This window comes from Pterocles gutturalis, unplaced genomic scaffold (assembly GCF_000699245.1).
Source record: "Pterocles gutturalis isolate BGI_N339 unplaced genomic scaffold, ASM69924v1 scaffold17805, whole genome shotgun sequence".
NCBI classification, from domain to species: Eukaryota; Metazoa; Chordata; class Aves; order Pterocliformes; family Pteroclidae; genus Pterocles; species Pterocles gutturalis.
Genome location: NW_010143782.1, coordinates 12,313 through 33,631, shown reverse-complemented (window position 1 = coordinate 33,631; position 21,319 = coordinate 12,313). Strand labels below are relative to the sequence as shown.

The 21,319-nt window shown below is 37.2% G+C and overlaps 1 protein-coding gene across 1 annotated transcript; it reads left to right on the top strand.

Annotated features, from left to right (window-relative positions):
- Nucleotides 1-61: 61 nt before the first annotated feature.
- Nucleotides 62-19,674, top strand: NSUN2 (NOP2/Sun RNA methyltransferase family, member 2; the record flags this gene model as incomplete). The annotated part of the gene is made up of 17 exons (XM_010084863.1): nucleotides 62-166; nucleotides 276-381; nucleotides 996-1,067; nucleotides 3,702-3,786; nucleotides 4,582-4,774; nucleotides 5,718-5,792; nucleotides 6,871-7,001; nucleotides 9,517-9,590; nucleotides 12,592-12,722; nucleotides 13,331-13,427; nucleotides 14,569-14,744; nucleotides 15,267-15,359; nucleotides 15,743-15,878; nucleotides 17,059-17,139; nucleotides 17,367-17,505; nucleotides 18,429-18,468; nucleotides 19,108-19,674. Coding segments are annotated over 17 exons (2,140 nt in total), but the record flags the coding sequence as incomplete, so codon positions are not given.
- Between the last annotated feature and the right edge of the window lie 1,645 nt (nucleotides 19,675-21,319).

Here is a 21,319-nt window from a genome sequence, read left to right as displayed (position 1 = left end):
TGCTGTCTGGAGACCGCGTGTCTCGATCCGGCCGTCCTCTGACGGTGTCTCTCCCTTGCAGTCACGCCAAAGAGATTCTCCACTGCTTGAAGGAAAAGTACTTCAAAGAGCTGCAGGACCTGGAGGTAGACGGCCAAAAAGTCGAAATGCCGCAGTCGCTGAGCTGGTAAGTGTGCTGGAAGTTAAATAAGGCACGCTGCATATTCCCAACATCGAGCCTGACAAATCCGTTTATTTCTTTTGTCTCTGTCCTTTTTCCATCCCTTTTCCCCCAGGTATCCAGAAGAGTTAGCGTGGCACACTAACTTGAGTAGAAAAATCTTACGCAAGTCGCCACAACTGGAAAAGTTTCATCAGTTTCTGGTTAGCGAGACAGAATGTGTAAGTTTTGGATAGATCTTGGTTTTTTTTTCCTTTCATATCCTGAGCAGTGTTTTATTTAAGTGCATTATGAGAAATTGAGATTACCTTTTCTCTCAGCAGTTGAGTAGCTTGGAAAAATCTGGATTTTATGTTGCTGGTGACAGTAGTTCATCCCATGACTTTGACACATAACTGCAGTGATAAATATTTCTCCTAAACTAGTTGCAATTTTTTTTTGTTTTAGAATTTGAAAATGAGCCCCTGTGAAATAGTTGCTGTTAGGAAACAAATGTTTGAGTCTGGTAAAAAGTGCATGTGTGTACATACCAAGACTTAACCTTTAGCAATGGATGTTTCTTGCTTCCTTGAAGCCCATTTCTCATCTCTTGAGCAGAAACTACATTGTAGAATTAATAAAATTGGAGTAAATATGCAATTACCATAAATTTCAGTTGGGTGAAATACTGTTATTTTGTTTTGCTACATGCTAACAAAATTTAGTCCTAAGTTTATAATAGTGTGTTTTCAATTTCTTTCTCATTTTACTAGATAGAGATTTAAAAAATTTGTTGCAAAAGAAGTGCATTCTTTTGGAATGGAATAAGAAGGACTTTTTTTTTTTTCTTTTCAAGGGAAATATCAGTCGTCAGGAGGCTGTTAGTATGATCCCACCTCTGCTGCTTAATGTTAACCCCCATCATAAGGTAACTCTAGAATATACTGCGTAGTAGAGTTTTTCCTTGGAAGATAGTTTGATGACACTACAAATTACAACAGCAGTATCGATGCTAATACCCAGTTCTGTTTTGTGATTTCTGCACGTAAACAACAGTGGTCAGCTAGTGGTCAGATGATAAATACACTATCAGAGGAACATCTGCTTTTTCAGCTGTATGTAATACACTGTAAAAAACGTTTTTTAAGTAGTTGCATGATCTTTACTTTCAAATTGTAGATGTACTTAGCTGCATCTAAGTTATGTATTCATGTTTCAGCCCCCTTTTAAAGTAAGATGACTGTTCTTAGCTTCCTGCTATCCATCATGCTGTGAACAGATGTAGTTTTCCAGATCCAAATGATCATGTTCTCTACTACGTAATGTTCACCCCTCTGTGCTTTCTGAAGAAGATGTAAACTTCAGCTCTCTAAATCTGTTAGGCAGAATAATTTGGGTGAGCTGAAACATGCTGTGGGAAGTGGCTAAAAAGTATGGACTGCTAACTTTAACTGAGGTGTCTAATGAATGCCCATTATATTTTCTAATGGCAGATTGTAGGAATGGGGATATCTGGAACAAACTTCCTGTTTTAACCATAGTGATGTTTTCATATGCTACGTTTGTTTGCAGAATGAATCTGTCGGGTGGCCTTATTCTCTTGATCTGTTAAGTTAATGAGCTGCTTTCCTATCTCAAGCAGCCATGTTGTGCCCTTCTTTCTTAAAATTTTCATGCTTTATCTTAAAATCTTACGTTTTTCAACCTTCTGACCTATATGTTTTTAAGACTCGTTTGTACATACTTGTTTTTATATTAACATTAATTAGCATGCATAACTTTTCAGTTTGTTTTCTCCTACTCTTACCCAAACCCAGTGTATGACACAGGGCTGATGGCTATGTTATGTGAGACAAGAACTTCTCATCTCTCTTAAATGAATAATGAATTGAGTGATAGATTCAGTCCTAATGTGTCACAGGTACATTTTGGGTTTTGCTTGGAGTTGAGCATGTAGTGGATGTGTTTGACTTAATGTAAAACACAAATTGTGAGAATATCTTCGCACACACCTTACGTTGCATATACTAAGGCACCAGTATACAGTTTTTGCGTTGAATGTTTAACTTTGGTGACTATATTTCGGCAAGCGCTTTCCAGAAATGCCTATAAGATTTCACAAATTTCCTCATAAATCAGACTCAGAATAGGTTCTTTATCCTCTCCTGTGACAAGACAGGAAAGAGCTGCTGTAACGGTGCCTTGGCTGTTGTCATTTAGGACCTTTTATGGTCTTTAGTGCCTTATTTTCTGAGGTGCTTGTTATGATCAGAATTACAGGTTACTTTTCGTGCTTAAGCGGCATGTTCTGTATGTCACGTCTTACATGCTGATTCCTATCTTACACAAGGATCAGTTTGATGACTGTCAAACCTCTCCATAGTTGTGTTAATTTTCGTCTACTTGTCACAATTTAGTTTTCCCTGGCCATCAGTTTGCTGGACAATTTTAGAGCATGTTTAGCCTTGCTTATTCTTCATGATCTCTTGCATTGTCTACAAAAGCAAGTAGAAACCTGTAGCATCACAATTGTTACTTTAAACAGCAGTCAGGACACTGTCTTACTAAGTGTGCTTCATAATGAGCAGACACTGCTGCATGGCAGCACTTACCACATGCTCTCTGGAGGTCTCAGTAAATGCTGTTTGCATTTCTCTGGTGTCCATCTTCCAGTTTAGTCTTGTTCATACCAGGGGCTTGCGTGAGGATCTGAGCAGATCTATCTGCATCTTTTATGCTGTTGCACAAGTTCAGCTAACTTTTACTGGAGCTAAAGGTCCAGTAGATAGATAGGGATGAGTTTCTGAAAATCTGTAACTAGGCAAGAAGAAAGACTCTGAGCTTCCTTACTTAAGAAAACAGTGTTAGCTGTCAAATGGTTTGCTGTGAAAGTGACTCTATGAATGACTTGATCACAAGCCAAGTTTGTGATGAACTAGTAGGGAGAAATATGCTAGAAATCAGGTGTTGGTGTCTGCTGTTCTGCTTCCTGAGGGTGGTTTGAATACTTCTCAAGTGCTTCTTCCAGGATATAGAAACAAGCAGTTGATGCTGCCCTGATTTTTTGCATTAAAATACAAATGTGTGGGGAGGGATAGCAGTTCATTTTTATAAAATCTATGTAATCAACTGTGTTGGATAGTCTCTGATTAATTTATTGATAGTTAAAGTACTACTTGCTTTTGAATGTAACTTTGCCCTTAATGTGTGTTTATGTATAAAGTTCCAGTTGACTTCAGTCGGAATTGCTTGTGAGCTGATAAAAGGACCGTATCCCTGGATCTATATTCAGATTTCTCTTTCAAATTCTTTTCAGCTTATGTATTTGTTCCCTACAAACCAAAGTCCTTTTTATGTTTTAGACCCTGAGAGATAAAGCTGTGTTCTATGATGCATAAAAGAACAGAACTGTACTTCATGTTTTTGAAAATTGGTGTTCAGAACAATCATAATTCTGCAGTTATATGCAAAAATATTTAATTTAAACAAATAAACATAGCAAATTTCTCAGGTACTTGAAAAATACAAGGTAGGTTTTTTTTTAACTTTCTGGTATTTGTAGATTCTAGATATGTGTGCTGCGCCTGGATCTAAGACTGCACAACTCATTGAAATGTTGCACGCAGACATGAATGTTCCTTTTCCCAGTAAGTCTGGAAAAACTACCAAAAACTTTTGTGACTTTGAAATTCTGCTTTTTCTTGTAGAAGGTTATTTTTAATATCACAGATAAGTAACTCCATTTAACTACATATTTAATTCCCAAAGTGGTTGAATGATGTGAGATGCGAAGTACCCCACCTTGAAACTTTGTGGGCTTCCTTGGCTTGAAGGAGAGAGTATATGTATGTTCACAGTTCAGACTACAGTAGATGTGATTACAGCTTAGTTTTTGTATATAAATCGGACTTACTTGGTAGGTGTGGCCCATGAGCCCTTGTGTTTTAGTGATATCCTGAAAACACGGGATTAAGCTGCTTTAGCCTTAAAATGGTCATGATATTTATCTTTTTTTTAAAGCTTCAGAATCTTTACTTTCAGATAGATGCTCACAGAAAATACTGCCCTTGTGAAGTTGGGGGATTAGTTTTGTTCTGTGTTGTACTGAAAATCTACTGATGTACAGAGGTTGTCTTTAGTGGCAGTGGAGGTTTTCTCTGTTACAAGGGTTTTACTTTGAGAGTGAAAAGTTGAAGGGCCCCTGGTTGTGTCTTATTGCTGCTGCATGCAAGCTAGAACTCTTGAGACTATATTTGACACATCAATTAAACCTTTGCATACTTTATGTTATGTTCAGTAAGGGGTCCTCTATTCATAAGCATTCTTTTAAGTAAAAATCTCTAGTGAAAGGTTTACACAACTTTGACAGTAAGGCAATAAGCTACGTAAAATTATTTAGCTGTTGAATAGTAAAGTATCTTCCCACTATTTTATGTTTCCAGAGGGTTTTGTAATTGCTAATGATGTTGACAACAAGCGCTGCTATTTGCTGGTTCATCAGGCTAAGAGATTAAACAGTCCGTGCATCATGGTGGTAAATCATGATGCCTCCAGCATTCCTAATCTACAAATAGATGTTGATGGAAGAAAAGAGGTCCTCTTCTACGACAGGATTTTGTGTGATGTCCCCTGCAGGTATCTTGCATGTAATCTTTAATACACAGATTTTATTGCATTAAGTGCAGTGCTAGAATTCTTGTGTTACTGAGTTACGCTTTTTGAATTGCTTAGTGAGTTATGATTTATAGTAACTTCCAAAACAGGTGAATGCATTAAACTGTCTTAGGTAAGGAGATACCCAATCAAGGTGAACTTTTTTCATTCCAAGTGGTACTTAAATTTGGTTGTCTGAAGGGCATCAAATTTTGAACTTACACTCAGGATCCTGAAATACAGAGATAGTATAGAAACAAACAGTACAGCATAGGAGAACTAGTTAACATGGGAGAGGGACTGTTGCGGTTTAACCCCAGCCAGCAATAAGCACCACACTGCAGCTTGCTCCCTCCCCTGCAGTGGGATAGGGGAGACAATCGGAGGAAGAAGGTGAGAAAGTTCATGGGTTAAGATAATAAGAACAGTTTAACAACTGAAATAAAATAAGAGCACTAATAATACTACTAATAATGACAGTAATAATGAATTGTAATGGAAAGGAAAACAACAAAAACAAAACCCAGGAAAATAAGTGATGCAATCACTCACCACCTGCCTACCGACATCCAGTCAGTCCCTGAGCAGCAATTGCACCCCCTGGCCAACTACCCTAGCTTATATACTGAGCATGCCATTTTATGGTATGGAGTATCCCCTTTGGTCAGTTTGGGTCAGCTGTTGTGGCTGTGTCTCCTCCCAGCTTGTAGAGAAGAAGCTGGGAAGGCAGGGGCAGTATGAGAAGCTGAAAAAGTCCTTGGCCTAATATAAGCATTGCCTCATACTAACTACTGTGAAAAAAATTAACTTTGTCCCACCCACAACCAGCACAAGGACTGTTATTTTTTTTTGCTGCTTTAAATAACTTGGATATGAAATGAATTTTACCCACAAATAATGCAAATCTGTTTAACCTCTATTACAGTGGAGATGGAACCATGAGGAAAAACATTGATGTATGGAAGAAATGGACAACACAAAACAGTTTGCAGCTCCATGGGTAAAAACGCTTATTACACATCTGCACTTCTTTCATTTCTGTCTCTTCCTTTTCCCGTATCTTTAACATCTGCATGCATTCACATGTTAATATATGACAAAGCAGAGACTAGAAAGAGTTGCTTTTCTTTCAAATCGGGAGCTTATGTGCTATTCAGAGAAAGTGTAGTATTGCAGATGTGAGGAGTGGAGTGCATGAATCTAAATTGCTTGTCTTCTTATGAATATCTGACATGCTAATGTTCATTGAAATAAATTAGACAGGTAGCTAATAAAGAGCAAATCGTTTGGTTGGGATTCTTAGTGTCTAGGGAGGTAAAATACTGTTGGAAAATACAGAAACTTGTAAAATTTAATAGTAATGTTTTAAAGGCTTCACAGTATTAGAGATCATACATAAACGGTTTCGGTTACCTGAGCCTAGTGGTAAAAAGCAGTAATTAAAACACAGATGAAAAGCTTAGAACATTTTACTGTGCATTTGTAACAAACTGGGAGTGCCATCAGCTACTGTGACTCAGCTGACCTATGGTGACTTGTTACTGCTTCGCAACTCATTCATAATTACAGGTTTTATTGTAGTTGCAAGTATGCAGGTAGGGTATAAACCGGTGATCCAGCTCAGTGATACTTCTCAGAAGGCCAATGCTAGCTAAGCTATGTTGTCCATAATATTTGTAAGAGTCAGACTGCTCCTCATTTTAACTCTAGATTTCTGAAGGTTTTGGGGTGTTATTTTCTGTAGTGTTGAGTACTTCATTATAAGCTTGATGGGGCACTGGAAAGAACAGAATACAGAATGTTATGTTAAAAGTTATTATGCAGTAGTGTTAATGTTTGACCTAACTGCTAGTTTTAACAGGTGTAATTTTGAGTGTGTCTGCAGAATAGACTGCACTAAGCTGACTTAGCTGAAAACTGACTTTAATTTGTGTCCTGGCTACAGCTGTGGAACTCAGTAAGTACTGGTTTAGTCCATGGAGAGTTGTGTCTGCAATATAGCTTCACCTGTAAGAAATTGATGGTAAATCTTTCTGGTTCCTGCATGGTACCTGGCTAGACCAAGAGTGTTCTGTTAGATTGCAGTTAAGAATTGCAACCCGTGGCGTTGAACAGCTGGCAGAAGGCGGGAGAATGGTATATTCTACGTGTTCGTTGAACCCTATTGAAAATGAAGCTGTGATTGCATCTCTGCTGGAAAAGAGTCAAGGTGAGAATGCGAGCTTGAACGGAGTGAGGAAATCTCTTTTCTCAGCCCAAAAAAAGGGATATGTGCATGATAGTACTAGTAATAAGCTTAGTGTAGGTAAAGTGCTCCTAGTATGCAACACTGCAGTAATTTTTTGGTACTGGTAGGACTTCATTGGTCTTGATATGAGCAGTCTTAAGTGGGCCTAAATGGGGTGTGAATATAAAACCTGAAGAAGTTGTGTTAATGATACCCAAAAGACTTCTACAGATTAATGGAATTCAGTCTGTGCTATTTGGCTTCTGCTAACTGATTCCACTGGTTGGACTCCATGTCTGACATTCATATTTCCTTTGGAGAACACAGCATGGAATATAACTTCTGTATGCTATAGGAGTAAAAAGCCCAGAGTGTACTTAAGCAGTTAGAGGAATGTTATTGTGCACCGGTAACCACTGATACCTTTAGCAGCCTCTGGCTCACATTTTTATATTGTTGGAATTTTAATGTCTTTGACCTCATGGGGATTTTTACACTTCTGACTTGCATGTGGAGGCTTGCTTAAGTTGCTGTTAAGTCTCCATCATCTGAAGTAAGAAGATGTGGAAAAACTGAGAAGAGCTGGGAAGCTGCCCTGTGTCATTTTGTGCTATTAGGGTTTAGTAGTCCAAATTCTGGTCTTGAGCTGATGGACACTGTTTTTTCTGAGTCAGTAACCTGAAGGTTGGAGACGTCTAATTGGACTTTGTTGTGAAAAGTTCCACAGAGTTTAAGTTGAGCCTTGTACAGAGCAGAAGCAGCTATACTGCTGTAACTGAGCTAGTTCTGGAAGTAGAATAGCTTGTTTTGTGTAATATTCTGGCCCCAAATTATGCATGAAATTTTACTGTCTCTGAATCAGCAGTTTAGCTAAAATTCTTGCAGATAATTAGAATTTGATTATTTAATTTTCACTCAAAGGACATTTTTATTTAGAGGTAGGTTTTTTGGCAGACTGAAAGAACAACATAGACTTGTGTCCTGTAAATTATAGTATGCTTGGCTTATTGAACACTGTAGTGCATCAGAGTTAAGCTTAATGATGACAAGATTGGAAAGCAATTAGGACTAGTTTGGATAGGAGCATGAAGCAGTACAGATGTTGACGGAGGCCAGCAATTGCAGTGTTTGGGGCAAATTCAGTACCTGGATGCAAGCATCTTCACTGCAGTATTGGGCTGTGGCATTTGGATCTTGTCTTTGCCCAGTGAGGGTATTTGAGGCTTACTTGGAGGCTATGATGTGTCCCAGCGAGTGAATGTTGTCCTTGGGGCTTGGATGTAGGCATAGCTAAAGAAGGGCGAGGTAATGGAATGGTCTGCAAGGGGCGTTGGACCTTGAGGATTTGCTCAGGTCATTCCAGAAGACTTGTTGGTTCTTCGATCATAACTTAGTTCATAGTACTGTGTTATACTGCTACTTGTGGAGCAGATCAGAGATTGCTTTCCCCCGAGGGCTGAAGGAGTAAGGAAAAGGCAGTTTTGTACCAAGTTTCTCTGCTGGGAATTGTAGTACTTCTGACAGACCATTTAATGGCCGATCAGTCTCATGTAGTCTTGTGGCATCATTTAAAGTCATGATGTAAGGTAGGCAGGCGTATTCAAAGAATGGATGCAAATATCAAGTTTAATCAGATTTGAAATGTCATTTTGGAATTTGTGAATTCTTGTATCACTTTTTCATTTATTTAAAAGACTTGCTTAAACCGTCACTGTAAGAGTAAATGGTTAGTCATATACAACAGGTTGATAAATTGTATACAACATGAGGAAAAGCCTATGTAATTGTTAAATAATTAAGTAATCAGTCACAAAAAAAATCAAGGTTATTCTTCTCTAGAGAGATAACCTATTTAAACAGTAAGTTTTTATTTCATTCTTTCTGGACTTGGGACATCTTAGTTTTTATTCATTAGATTAAATTATACTCTGATTTTTTTGTAGTAATCTGACATATTTTAGATACTTACCCTCCTGTTAAACAGTCTAGAATTTTCCTTTCCATTAAAAATAATAAATGATTTTCCCTCTCACACTAGAATATATTAAGATTGTAAGTCCATAAAATCAGAATATATCAAGCATTTTAAAAGGCTTAGTCATCCCAAAAGAGTACTTCTCTCAAAAATACTTAAATAGTATAGTGAATCCAAATACTAAGTGAGTGAGAATAAAAACTTCTATGACTGTATTGCCTGGAATGCTGATGTTTAATGATAACAGGTTGTAGAGTAATACTCTATGCAGTTGCTACAAAAAGTGTCTAACCATTGTATTTTGGTTAATTTATAGGTTGCAAACTTCTGTAGTTACTATGAACAGTTCTTACCATCTTTCTTCTTAATTTACGCAGTAGTAAATGTATAACATTTTGTTCCTTGAAAGGTTCAAAAAGCAGTGGTCTTAAAACTTAAAGGAAAACTATTTTTACAAAAGGTGGTTAGGAGCACAACTCTCAAATTCTGCTTTCAAGAATGTGTGTATTCTTGGGCTTTCAGGTGCCTTAGAACTTGCTGATGTCTCTTCTGAGTTGCCAGGTTTGAAGAGGATGCCAGGAATTATAAAATGGAAGGTACATATGTGATGTTTCTGTGAGGTTCTTGATCTGTGGTAGAGTGTTCAAGTAGGGAAATTTTGAAGTGTAAAATTTCAAAACATTAGGTTGAGCTGCAGTAAGGGTAGTGATTTTCTGTTTAGAGTTTTAGACAATATAGCATTGTAGGGGATAGGGCTAAAAATCTTTCTGATAAGTTCTTGTCTCCTCGTCTGCTCTCCTCTTTTTCCTCTGGCTTTCTTTGCTCTTATCTCCTCTACTTCAATTCCTTTTTCTGTTGTGTGCAGCATGTGGCCTGTAGATGGCAACATAATTTCAGCCACTTTTTAAGTTATCCCTCCTCCGTCTGTACAGTCTGTGAGTGTTAGATTCTACAGTTCTTCAGCTGGTCCATTTGAATCGTTTGTAAGTAAAAGCTGTTAAACCCTTTCTGGAAATAAGCTATAAAAACTGCAGTTATATGAGTAATCCTAGAATATTAATAGAATCCTGTATTTTGTTCCGGGCCTTATGCGATTTCAGTTCTGGAAACAGACTAGTAGGGAGGGGCAAAAAAACCCCAAAGCTGCTTTAGCCTTCTGTTGAGAGTGTAATCAAGAAGAGTAGAAGGCCATCCTGGTAGTAGTGAAAGAAACTCGGATTTAATTTTAATTATGCACATGTGCCTTTGCAACACCATTGGTTGTTCTGTCTTTTTCTCACCATTTCACTAGTCTCTTGCAATGCTACAGTCTGCAGGTTTGTGTCTGTGTGTAGGTTAATGAACAAGATGCATGGAATAAAGATTTGCTTATGTTCTGCCATTGGAAATCCAGCTTAGAAAGCAGCTGATTTCTTTCTTCTTACAGTTCCCAAAGTTTGAATTTTTTGCTTGTACTTGAAGGATAAATGTAAAATGCATAACTGTGTCTCTGTAATCTTGGTTGTACTTTTTATTGTACTGTATAAGGCTACAAAATATATACATAGAGATCACTAAGAGTGTATTGTATTCCTTGTTACATATTTCTGTGTATGCAGTTGAAATGTAAATCTCCCTAATGGATATTTTAAAAAGTAGGCTAATAACATCTGTTGAAAGTTTGCAAGACTTTCTTTAGTGGTTATTTTCTGCTGCTGTATTTTTTTCAAGCTTTGTTATCTACCTCATCATTGAATGTATTTGCTTGCTTTGGTGCTGTTTTTACTTGAAGTCTTTTGTTTCCTTGTGAAACATCTGTCTTAGTGATTGCATTGAATATTCCTGAGCATCAGTTGACTGTAAATCTCTGGAAAACAGGAAAATAAAAATAAGGTTTTGTTCAACAGACACTTAGGTGTTTGGAAATAGCATTCAGTACTCCCTTCTTAAGCCAGACGAAGAGTGAGCTCAAATGAGTTATTTCAGAAGCTTGAAGGAAGAGACCTTTTTAGCTTCAGATACGTTAATCTATTTCTGCAACACTTCTAGTCTTCATTCTGCCCTAATAAGAGGCTGGCAAAATGTGCAGTAGAGAAGACTTGAGCATGTTATTTGATGCTTTGTCTTTCCAGCAGTTACATCGACTGGTTAGACTTGTAAACCAAAACTGAACAGAGCAGGGCTGTTAGGCAGTTATTCTAGTACATCCAAAATAGTCTAGGCTTGTTTGCACTTCCAGTTGTTTATCCGTCCAGTTGTTTGTTTCTCTCAAGCTGAACTCAGGGCTTCCAAAGAAGAGCAGCTCAGAATCACAGTCTAACTTGTCTTCACCTAGCAATATGGAATATAGAGTATTCACACTTGAAGTACTAATTCTGGAAGTACAGTCATTTCTATTTTAGGAACATGCAAAGGCACAATATTTTAGGTGTGATCTGATCAGTCGCTGAGAAATGCCAGACTTCATGATGCCGAAATCTGTGTTCTAACATTCTTAGTGAAACTGTAATTAGATACATCTTACAGTTAAGTTTCCATTAGAACACTTAATTAAGCCTTCAAGACAATCACAGCGAGATGTATGAAAACACTTCATTGAACTTGCCAGTCCTGAAGTTATCATCACTGTGCCTTCTCTATTTTGTTTCCTTAACAACAAAAATGGGCTTTCATTTCAGTCATTATTTTTATGCGTTTGCCCCAGACAGTCCTGGATATGACTTTCTTTACAGCCCTAGCATCCAGTACAGAACCAGGCATCTAGAGCTCTGAAGTAAAATTTTTCCTGGGTTTTTTTTTTTGAGCACTTAGGTATTCTTTCTTAAGTAACATTCAAAATGCCTTGCTACAACAGTTGTAGCTCTAACCTTCTGCTCGTGTCTTAAGTGTCCTTCAGAAGCTTTGACTCTTAGACAGAATGAGGTGAAGTTATGTCCACACAGTATCTTAGAGTGGATTTACAGGTGTGTTTTGAGTCCTAGATAAAGATACAGACACTGGAAAATTCATGGGGACATGGTTCTTCAAACAAGCATCATCTTGTTCTTGCAAGCATCTCCATCTGTGATCTATGTACGCCTGTGTCACGGGGCTCTGTGCTTAGCAAGCTGTTGTGTTACACTGTCTCATCTTTCTTACGTAATGAAATTGGGATTCCTTGTTTCTTATCTGCAATAGCCCTTTTTCTTTGTGTGCTGCTTGGAAGCTGCCTGTAGCAGAGTGTTTCACAGCCAGTCTCACGGAGGGAAAACAAGTAGTGTATCCTAAATCAAATGGCTTACTAATCTTTCCACCACTTTCCTTCCTTTGGATTTTGGTGTTCTGTGTGTTCTAGCAGGTTACCAGATATCACTGCAGTTGGTTCTGCACCAGTCTTGACTGCACACTTTTTGAATCATCCAAAATGGAGCAAAGAGGGACAGCTGGCAAGAATCTCCTGCTCTTAAGTGCACACATACAATGCTCAAAGGAACAATACACTTTGAAGAACTTAATTTGCTACACTAGAAATGGAACTTCTCTTTTTGGCATCTGATCCTTGGTTTGAAAGTATTTTAATTAAAACTTGTAAAATGGTGAGCTATATTCTTCACTGTATTTATATTTACTCATTTGAAGGTAATGCTGAAAGATGGACAGTGGTTTGAAGAGTGGAAAGATGTGCCTTCAAATAGACAAACACAAATACGTCCCACTATGTTTCCAGTAAAAGATGAAGAGAAGCTAAAGGCAATGAATTTAGACCGTTGGTAAGTTTTCCCAGAGTAGATTTTATGAGATTTTGATGATTACCTTGTACAGTGGTGGGCAGATTTTAATTGGGAGGTCAGATTAGGAATGTGTTGCAGTATAGACCTATGCTTGTATAGGTCTGAGTATATTTTGATTGCTTCATATGTAATGTCAATACAAAATATTTAAATTCCAGTGAACTGAGAGAAATTATTGCAAGTTGCTCACAAGGAGTAAGAACTCCGACAAGCAGGTCAAATTCTTTGCATTCAGTAGAGATGCATGGCCAAAATTACTGGGAAAGTATGTAAAACTTTAACATTTTAATAGAGTGACTTATTTTCTATGAAAGACTTTCCATAGTTTTTCTAAAAATAGTGTTTAGAAATGAGTCATTAAAGCTCAGATCTAAATGCTGAAATTAGTGCGTTGCACTGATGCAATTTATTTTGCCAGAATGCCCTATTTTAGATCCTGTTTCTAGCTTAATAAATTAAATCTGCGCAATCCTACTATGAATACTTAGTTTACCCTGGAAGTGAATAGAAATGTGACACTTGTAGTACTTTGTGAGAGCATGAATGCTGATGATGAATACACTGCAACATTTTTTTTTTTCCCCTAGTCTTAGGATATTGCCACACCACCAGAACACAGGAGGTTTCTTTGTGGCTGTGTTAATTAAAAAATCTCCAATGCCATGGAATAAACGCCAGCCTAAGGTGACTACTTTTAAAAGAGCTAAAATGTTAAATTTTAGTAACATCTCTGGAATTTTTTTTGAAAGCTTACATAATACAGAATAGTTATAGTATGTTTTCTGTCTGCTGTTCAGTTATAGTTCAGTGTGTCAATTAAAAATAAATTCCTAAATCCCTTAAGAACTTAAAAAAAATTGCTTTCAAAATAGAAACAAAAAAGGAGGGGGGGGATTTTGAAATTGTAGTAAAATAGCGAGATAAAACTTGAACCTAAAATTAAGGCTTTGAAAGAATTACAGAAGCAGATTAGATTGAGTAGCTAAAGCTGTCACTTCTTCAGCTGTGTGTGGTCCCTCTGCTGAAGGCTTTTTTCTGCTGTGTTGTAAGCTAATTCTGATTTCTGTTTATCTTACTCTGTGGCTGGTTGCTCAGGAGTGATTCACTAGCAGATTAGTCTAGCAGACCAGCAGCATGGGGAATGGATGCAAAACTGTTAGGAGCAGCAGCTTCTGTCTTCTGACTTTAATCCATTTGTTGTCAATTGTCTTTAAAATCCTATCAATGGGATTTTGAGTTGACATGTATTTGATCTTCTAGATTGTTGATATATTTGAGAGAAACTTCTTGTCTGAATCCCTTTTAGCTGTTTCTATTTATTTTATTTCCTTCATTAGAACACCTTATGTGTAAAATGTATGTCACAGTAAGGAAAAAACATTTATTCAGAAGCAAGTGTCACCTAAATAGTTTATGCTGTTCTAAGTTTAATATTGTAACACTCTTGCAGAAAGTGTGCAGCAGCAGGATGTGTGTCACTTTGAATGTTAGGAGGAAAGCAGCAGATCCTGACTTAAAATAGTCTTCTCTGAGAGTGCTTGTATATGGTTTTGTAAATGGTACAAAAATAGGTTTCTTGGACAGTTCTTAAGAAATTGTCCAGATCAGTACTAGAGGTAAATGCAACTTATAATGGTATCTTGATTTAATAATCAGATTAACTCCTTAAATGGATCTGTTTAAGTACAAATTGATAGAATTAATTAATCAATCAATTAATACAAATTGATAAGAATTAAGCACATGCAAAGAGAGAACATAGGTGTGTTTTGTTGCAAGTTAGATACTACTTTTGCTTTGTTGAAAATATTATAATTTGAAATAGGTTCATCAGAAAGTACCGCAAAGAACAGGAAATACTGAAGTGACAGCAGCTAATTCAGATAATGGTTCTGAATGTATTGCTGAAGAACCATCGCTTGCTGAAAATGAAGAGTCTAAGAAAATACAAGAATTGCAGAATTCAGACACTGAGCAAAGCAAAAAAGAAGGAGTATGTGGGTAAGAGACCATGTCTAAGTATTTGTCCTGTGACAGCTTCATAATTGCTGGGTATTCTATAGTTCTTTTGTTATTGGACTCATTTAGAAGTCAGTCAAGAAGAATTAATGAATTTGCTCAGTTCTTCTATGTTTCCATGTTTTCTGACTTGTATTTCAGCAAGTAACCACTTTTCTTATTAGCATTTGCAAAGTCTGGTAGTCCTTCTTCTGTGTTAAGGAAAAAAAACACTTTCAGAAGTTAACCTTTGGAAGATCTTTGCTGTCTTCACAATTACTCCCTCAGAAATCTCTGTTTACTTGTTTGTTTGGTTTCTGTTTTCAAGCACTGCTTTCACTTCCTCATTTTAAGGAGTTAAATTGTGGGTAGCGTTGTCTTAGTGAAGCACAGGGAAATGTCAGTGTTCTGTTTGGCAAACTGTCATTACCGTAAGGAAACTGTTGACTAAATGAACTGAATATACTGATTTTTAAACCAAGTACTTGTACTAAAATTGACAATGTAATGGTATTTTCTTTTTAGACCACCACCATCTAAAAAAATGAAACTGTTTGGATTTAAAGAAGACCCTTTTGTGTTTCTGCCTGAAGATGATCCATTGTTCCTTCCTATCCAGTATGAAAAAAATGTTTCTGTTTTGGCAGTAAGATTCCTAGTATTTTAGAAATACTAGTAGTTCAGTTCATCACAAAAGATGGGTCTAGTTGGTCATACATAAAAACTTTTTCCCTAACTTTGCACCAGATGTCCCTCTCCTCAACACTTAAACTGTTCTTAAATGAAATAGACAACTAGAGTTTGCACTGGAAATTTGTAAGTGTATCTTAGTGTCTGTGACAGTTTTTCTGATGTCATGCGTCTTAGAAGGTCTAACCTTTGTGTTCTGGAGCCAAAGTGTTAAGTGTTTGCAGAGATAGCTTGAGGAAATGGGCTAATGTATGCATTTTGAGTATGTCATTTCATTGTTCAGTTAATCAAAACGAGTATTATGGCCACAGGAAGTTTTATGCATTGGACCCATCGTTTCCCAAGATGAATTTACTAACTCGAACTCAAGAAGGAAAGAAGAGACAGTTGTACATGGTTTCTAAGGAGCTAAGGAATGTGCTTCTGAACAACAGTGAGAGGATGAAGGTATAGTTCATCTCTTCAGGTTTTCACAGTGGAGATCATAAGCATCAGTGGATGTCTCCTTGAACTTTACTGTTAAGCTTATTGTTTATATAGAGGACTAGCCCTCTGATAGGCTATTTTTTTAAGTCTGAATGAACATTTTCCTCTGTTCCTTCTCTGTTAAAGAGATGAAGAGTTCTTTCTGAAGGGTCAGTCTCCCAAGATTAAAAGCGGTATGTTTTTTGGCAGGTGGAAGGGAACTTAAAAGGGAATATATAACTGCTGTGTGTGTACCAGCATTTTTATGCAGTCTTCAGGCACCCTCACAAGTTGATATTGACACTTTTGTGTTTGAGTCCCTTAATTACAGAAGTATTACGAGCTTTGAAAGCCTACCAAGAATAATGGATAACTTCAGCTGAATTATTAGCTGTCTGTATTACATGGGGACATTGTTTCAAAGTAATTTCAACAACTGAATGTTTTGAAAAGTTGTTAAGCTGAATGATAATGGGATAAGAAGTAGGTTTTGTGAATTAGAGGGAAACATTTTTTTCATTCCTGCCCCAAGCAGAGCTAACTTCAAAGATAAATCAGATACAGTTCGGGGCCTTGTCCAGTTGAATCTTGAAAATTTCCAAGGATATTCATTACATTCTTGCAACAGATCTTTGAGATGGATAAATAATTATCCTTTTATCCCACATGCATGAAATGGCTGCATAATTGACAGAATTGTAAAAAACTGGTGCATTATATTAGGCAGTGAGACTTTTGGTACCACAAAGGATATAGTGTCCTACTATTAAGCACTTGTGCATTTTTAAAATCCCATAATTGGTCAACTTTCCCAGAATCACCCAGAAAATTCTTACTCGAAGTAAAATTAAAATCAGATCTTAATTGTTCCTTGCCCTCATTTGAAGACTGCTGCTTCCTCGTTGTGTTCAGTTTTCATTATGGAAAGGAGTAAAAGTTGTTTATGTTGAGAGAGAACTATGTTTTGATAGTCGGGATTCCTTTTTCCTCTGAATAAATTTTCACATTAATTTAATTCAATGTCCAGTGCAAATGAACAAACATTACAGCAGAGTTATCCTTTCTTTCTCCTTTTAGTCAGACAGTTGAGGAAAAAAAAGTTCAGAGTGGTAATTTAGAATTTATACTCTTTAATGATGCTTATTGGCTTTGCTGTTTGCAGGTTATTAACACAGGGATAAAAGTTTGGTCTCGCAACAGTGATGGTGAACAGTTTGGATGTGCATTCAGATTAGCACAAGAGGTAATTACATGGCATTGTATTTTCAAAGGAGATACTTTGGTTTCATGTAGAGCCTATAGCACAGCTGGCATTAACTTTGTCAGATTAATGACAGTTTGCATTTTCAGTGTGGTTTGAAATGTGAAATTTGTTTTCTCGTATTAGCTAAAGGACATACTGTTTCTAACATTTTTCCTTCAGAAAGTAGAGACTGCATTTTGAAATAATTATATTTATTTATTAAACAGGGAATTTATACTCTGTATCCATTCATTCATGCAAGGATTATAAATGTCTGCATAGAAGATGTTAAAATTCTGCTAACCCAGGAAAATCCGTTCTTAAGTAAATTTAGCAGTGAAACACAGAAGAAAGTCAAAGACATGGGTAAGCCTTCTAATTTGTGCCATGACAACATGATTAGTATACAGTACATGGAAGACTGTGGAAATCCTGTCATATAACCTGTTTCCTAAAAATGTTGACTAAATTTATCTTAAATATGCTTGCTAATTAGGTAAGTAAGCATTCCTGAAACCCAAGTGTAGTCCTTTCACAGCCTTTAAGGTTTATGAACTCCAGAGAACAGAAGAGTTGCCAAACTTGTGACTTCTGTGAACCAGTGCTGTGAGGCAGCCTTTAAAATATCTGATGAACAAAGATTTTATATATGCTACTGATCTTTATGCCTCCAGTGGAAACTGTTTGTGTGTCATCTACAATTTGTTGTCATGATTTTATATACCAAATATAGTTATTCGGTTTTGATTTTCTTAAATATGGGGAGCAATGTTGGCTCGTATTAAATTTTTGTTTCCTCTGTGCTGAATGATTGAAGAAATGAAGACTGATTTTCAGTTTTTTGTTCATGTTGTTTTATTTCTAAGTCATTGCTGGTCCTTGTACTTCACTGTTTGATGAGGCAAAATGGGAAGAACAATTTTTCTAAAGTTTGGGCTGGCATACTCTTATGTCCATTTTACTTAAGCAAAATTTCCTTGCTCAATTCACTGAGTAAACTAATCAGCTATGTGGTTTTCTATTTTAATTTGTTTGGGTTCTGGGAAGGGGCAGGGTTGGCAGTTGCTTTTGTAGCTATATAAATACTTTGGTCTGAAAAAAAAAAAGAAATAGAAACTGGTATTGTCTATAGTTTACTGTACTGATGTAGATAACTGCTAACCAGCTCATGCTGTGTGGCTGTCAAAAAATTTGTTTTCTTGAACATTTTCAAATTACAATAATTTTAAGATTGTACCAAGTAACACATCTGTTTTGTTTTTGTTCCCCCTACCCCGCCTTCTCTGCAGCGATGGGAAGTATAGTTCTGAAGTACGACCCAGACCCTGAGTAAGTAGATGTGTTGCTTTCCATTTACGCAGTTTTGAAACTTGGACAAGAATTTTGGCATAGAGATACAGTGAGGTTGACAGTAAAGCTAGACAGGATACAAACAATATAGCAGAGAAAGAAGCTGTCTTGCCTGTGTATTCTTAAAACAATTGTAGGATTTATCTTTATAAAGGAGAGCTAATAGTTCTGCCAGAGGTCCACAGTATCACTGCATGTGACTTATTTATTTTTGCTTGTTTCCCTGTGAAGTGCAGTATTTGGAATGGAAAAAGTTAAACTTTTTTATTGTTCATTTTTGTTGCCAAAGTAGTATTGGAAGCTCTTGAGAACTTTTTAAATGTGAATTTTCATCTTGCTGTTGCTTATATTAGTTTTGAACCTAGAGCCAGAAAATTATTTTGCCTGTTGCAGAAATTTAATAGCATTGAACTTTTGCTTGCTTGCTTGCAGACAAGCAGGTACCTGTTTGGATATTGAAGTTAAGACCAATGAACCTGCATCTTCTACGAATAGTTGTAGTTATTAAATGCATTCACTATTAAAAATTGTGCACTTATTTATTATGGTATGGCTATAAAATTAAATTTTGAAGATTAACTTTCTCATAGCTGACCGAACGTAACTGCTTGTTTGTAGAAAACCTGGTGATCTTCAGTGTCCTATAGTGCTGTGTGGTTGGCAAGGAAAGACATCACTCCGTGCCTTTGTGCCCAAGAATGAGAGACTTCATTACCTGAGGATGATGGGAGTTGAAGTGTTTAAAGCAAAGAGGAAAGAGGAGGAATTGGAAAGTAAAACAGAGGAAGGAATTCATAAAGTGCTGCCACAAACAGAGGAAAGAATGGATGTGGAAGATAAAGAACATGATTTAGTCACAAAAATGGAAGCAGACCTAGGTGAAGAACCTTCCCGCAGTCCTGTGGAAAGCAGTGCTATGGAAGTAGAAAATAAAATTGAGGGTTTAGATCAGTCTAGTAAAAATGCCAACAGTCATGTAAGCCAGGAAAGCAAAGACACAGATGCGAGTAATGGGAAAGATTAGGTTTCTTTCTCTATTACTTGGCAGCTTCCATGAGGCTCACATCCAGACTTCTGCTTTTAGCATGGAAGTATATTTTAAAATTTTAGTTGGAATGGGATGTTCCTCTTTTAAAGTTTCACCTATTTTATTTTTTAAATGAAAACTATAAAGAGATTTCTCTTCAAGTGTGTCGTCTTTTTACCATTTTAAGCTCTGTGTTACTGGTGGGTTTGTGAGTCTGTTGCTGGCAATGGACCATGCACTAGTAAAATCTAAAGCCCGTATTTGAAATGGAATAACGGTATGTACAAATGTAACTGGTCAAGAATTCCTTCAGAAGAAAAAACCAGGGTTTCATTCAAAGCACATGAGTTCTAGAAAAACATTTTTTCTCTTAAGATTGCTTACCCCACCTGCCAGCCAATCTGATTACTACTTATGCAGGTTCTTTAATGGATAAGGGAATCAGTGTGAGTATGCATATAAAGGCACATATAGGATTGACAACCTGGTTAACATTTATTCAAAATAAAACTGCATAGGATCCTGGAAAAAAAAATGCAGAATGCATTTTGACAGAGACTGAGATAGAGATTTTTCTTCAGAGTGATGAATTGCTTGACAAGCATAGCTGGTAAATGTCATTAACTAGATCTTCAGGTGATGGATTTGCCCTTGGTTGGGGGCCAAACCACACACCCACTCACCCAATTCCCCCCACCACCAAAGGACAGGGGAGAGAATTAAAGGGGTAAAGGGAAAAAAGGACTTGTGGGTTGAGATAAGAACAATTTAATAACTAAGCTACAATAATATTGAAAATAATACTATATGCAAATATACAAATGAGTGATACACAGTGATACTGCCCCCCCACCCCATGACCAAAGCTCAGCCTGTTCCCAGCTAACGACCCCTGAGCAGAGAGAGTCCCGAAACTGCACTCACGGAACAGAGATAACAGTCCGAGTGTCCCCGACCGAGAGCTGACCGGGGTGGGGGGGAAAGAAGGTCTAGGGAGAGGGACCACCTGGAGCGAGATGACCTGGAGCAAAAGAGATCCGGAATCAAAAAGGGCCGATCTTCCGGAGGGTCCTCACCTATATACTGGGCATGACGTGTATGTTATGGAATAGATTATTGGCCACTCTGGGTCTCAGTCCTGAACCTAAGATCAAATCCTGGGCTAGTAACTGGGGCTGTGCTCCCTCCCAGCTTCTCCTGTTTGCAGACAGCTGGAGAAGCTGAAAGACCTTGGCAGCCGTGTAAACATCACTTTCTATCAGCTTTCTTCTGAGCACAAATCCAAAACAGTTTCTTGCTAGCTATTATGAAGAAAGTTATCTCTGTCTCAGCTTAACCCAGGACAGCTAAGCATGCCTCAAACCCATATCTTGAAATGTTTAAGAGTCTGTGACTGTACCTCAAATCTGCTGCAGTCATCTGTTTCTCTGTAATTTGTGGGAGTCATCTCTAATTTTTGCAAGATAACTTGTTTATAGCTGAAATAATAGTTAAAAAAATAAGTGGTGGTATATATATTGTTGTATAGAAGATGTTTAAAAGAGGTTATTTAGGTCCAAAAGGGTAATTTGCTTAATCTGACTTAAAAAATAAAAAGTTGGCTACCTCAGAAACTTCTATTATAAATTCCATTCTTTGCGGCTTAGTTTCAGCAGTCAAGTTGACCTGAAAGGAAAGTGCCCAATAGTACAAGGTATTGTCCTCCACTAGGACCATGGTGATGCAAATATTTGTGTTGCTTGTCAAACTGAATTTTGCCATGTGTATTTTTACTGCTGAATTTCTGATGTGGCTTGGATACAT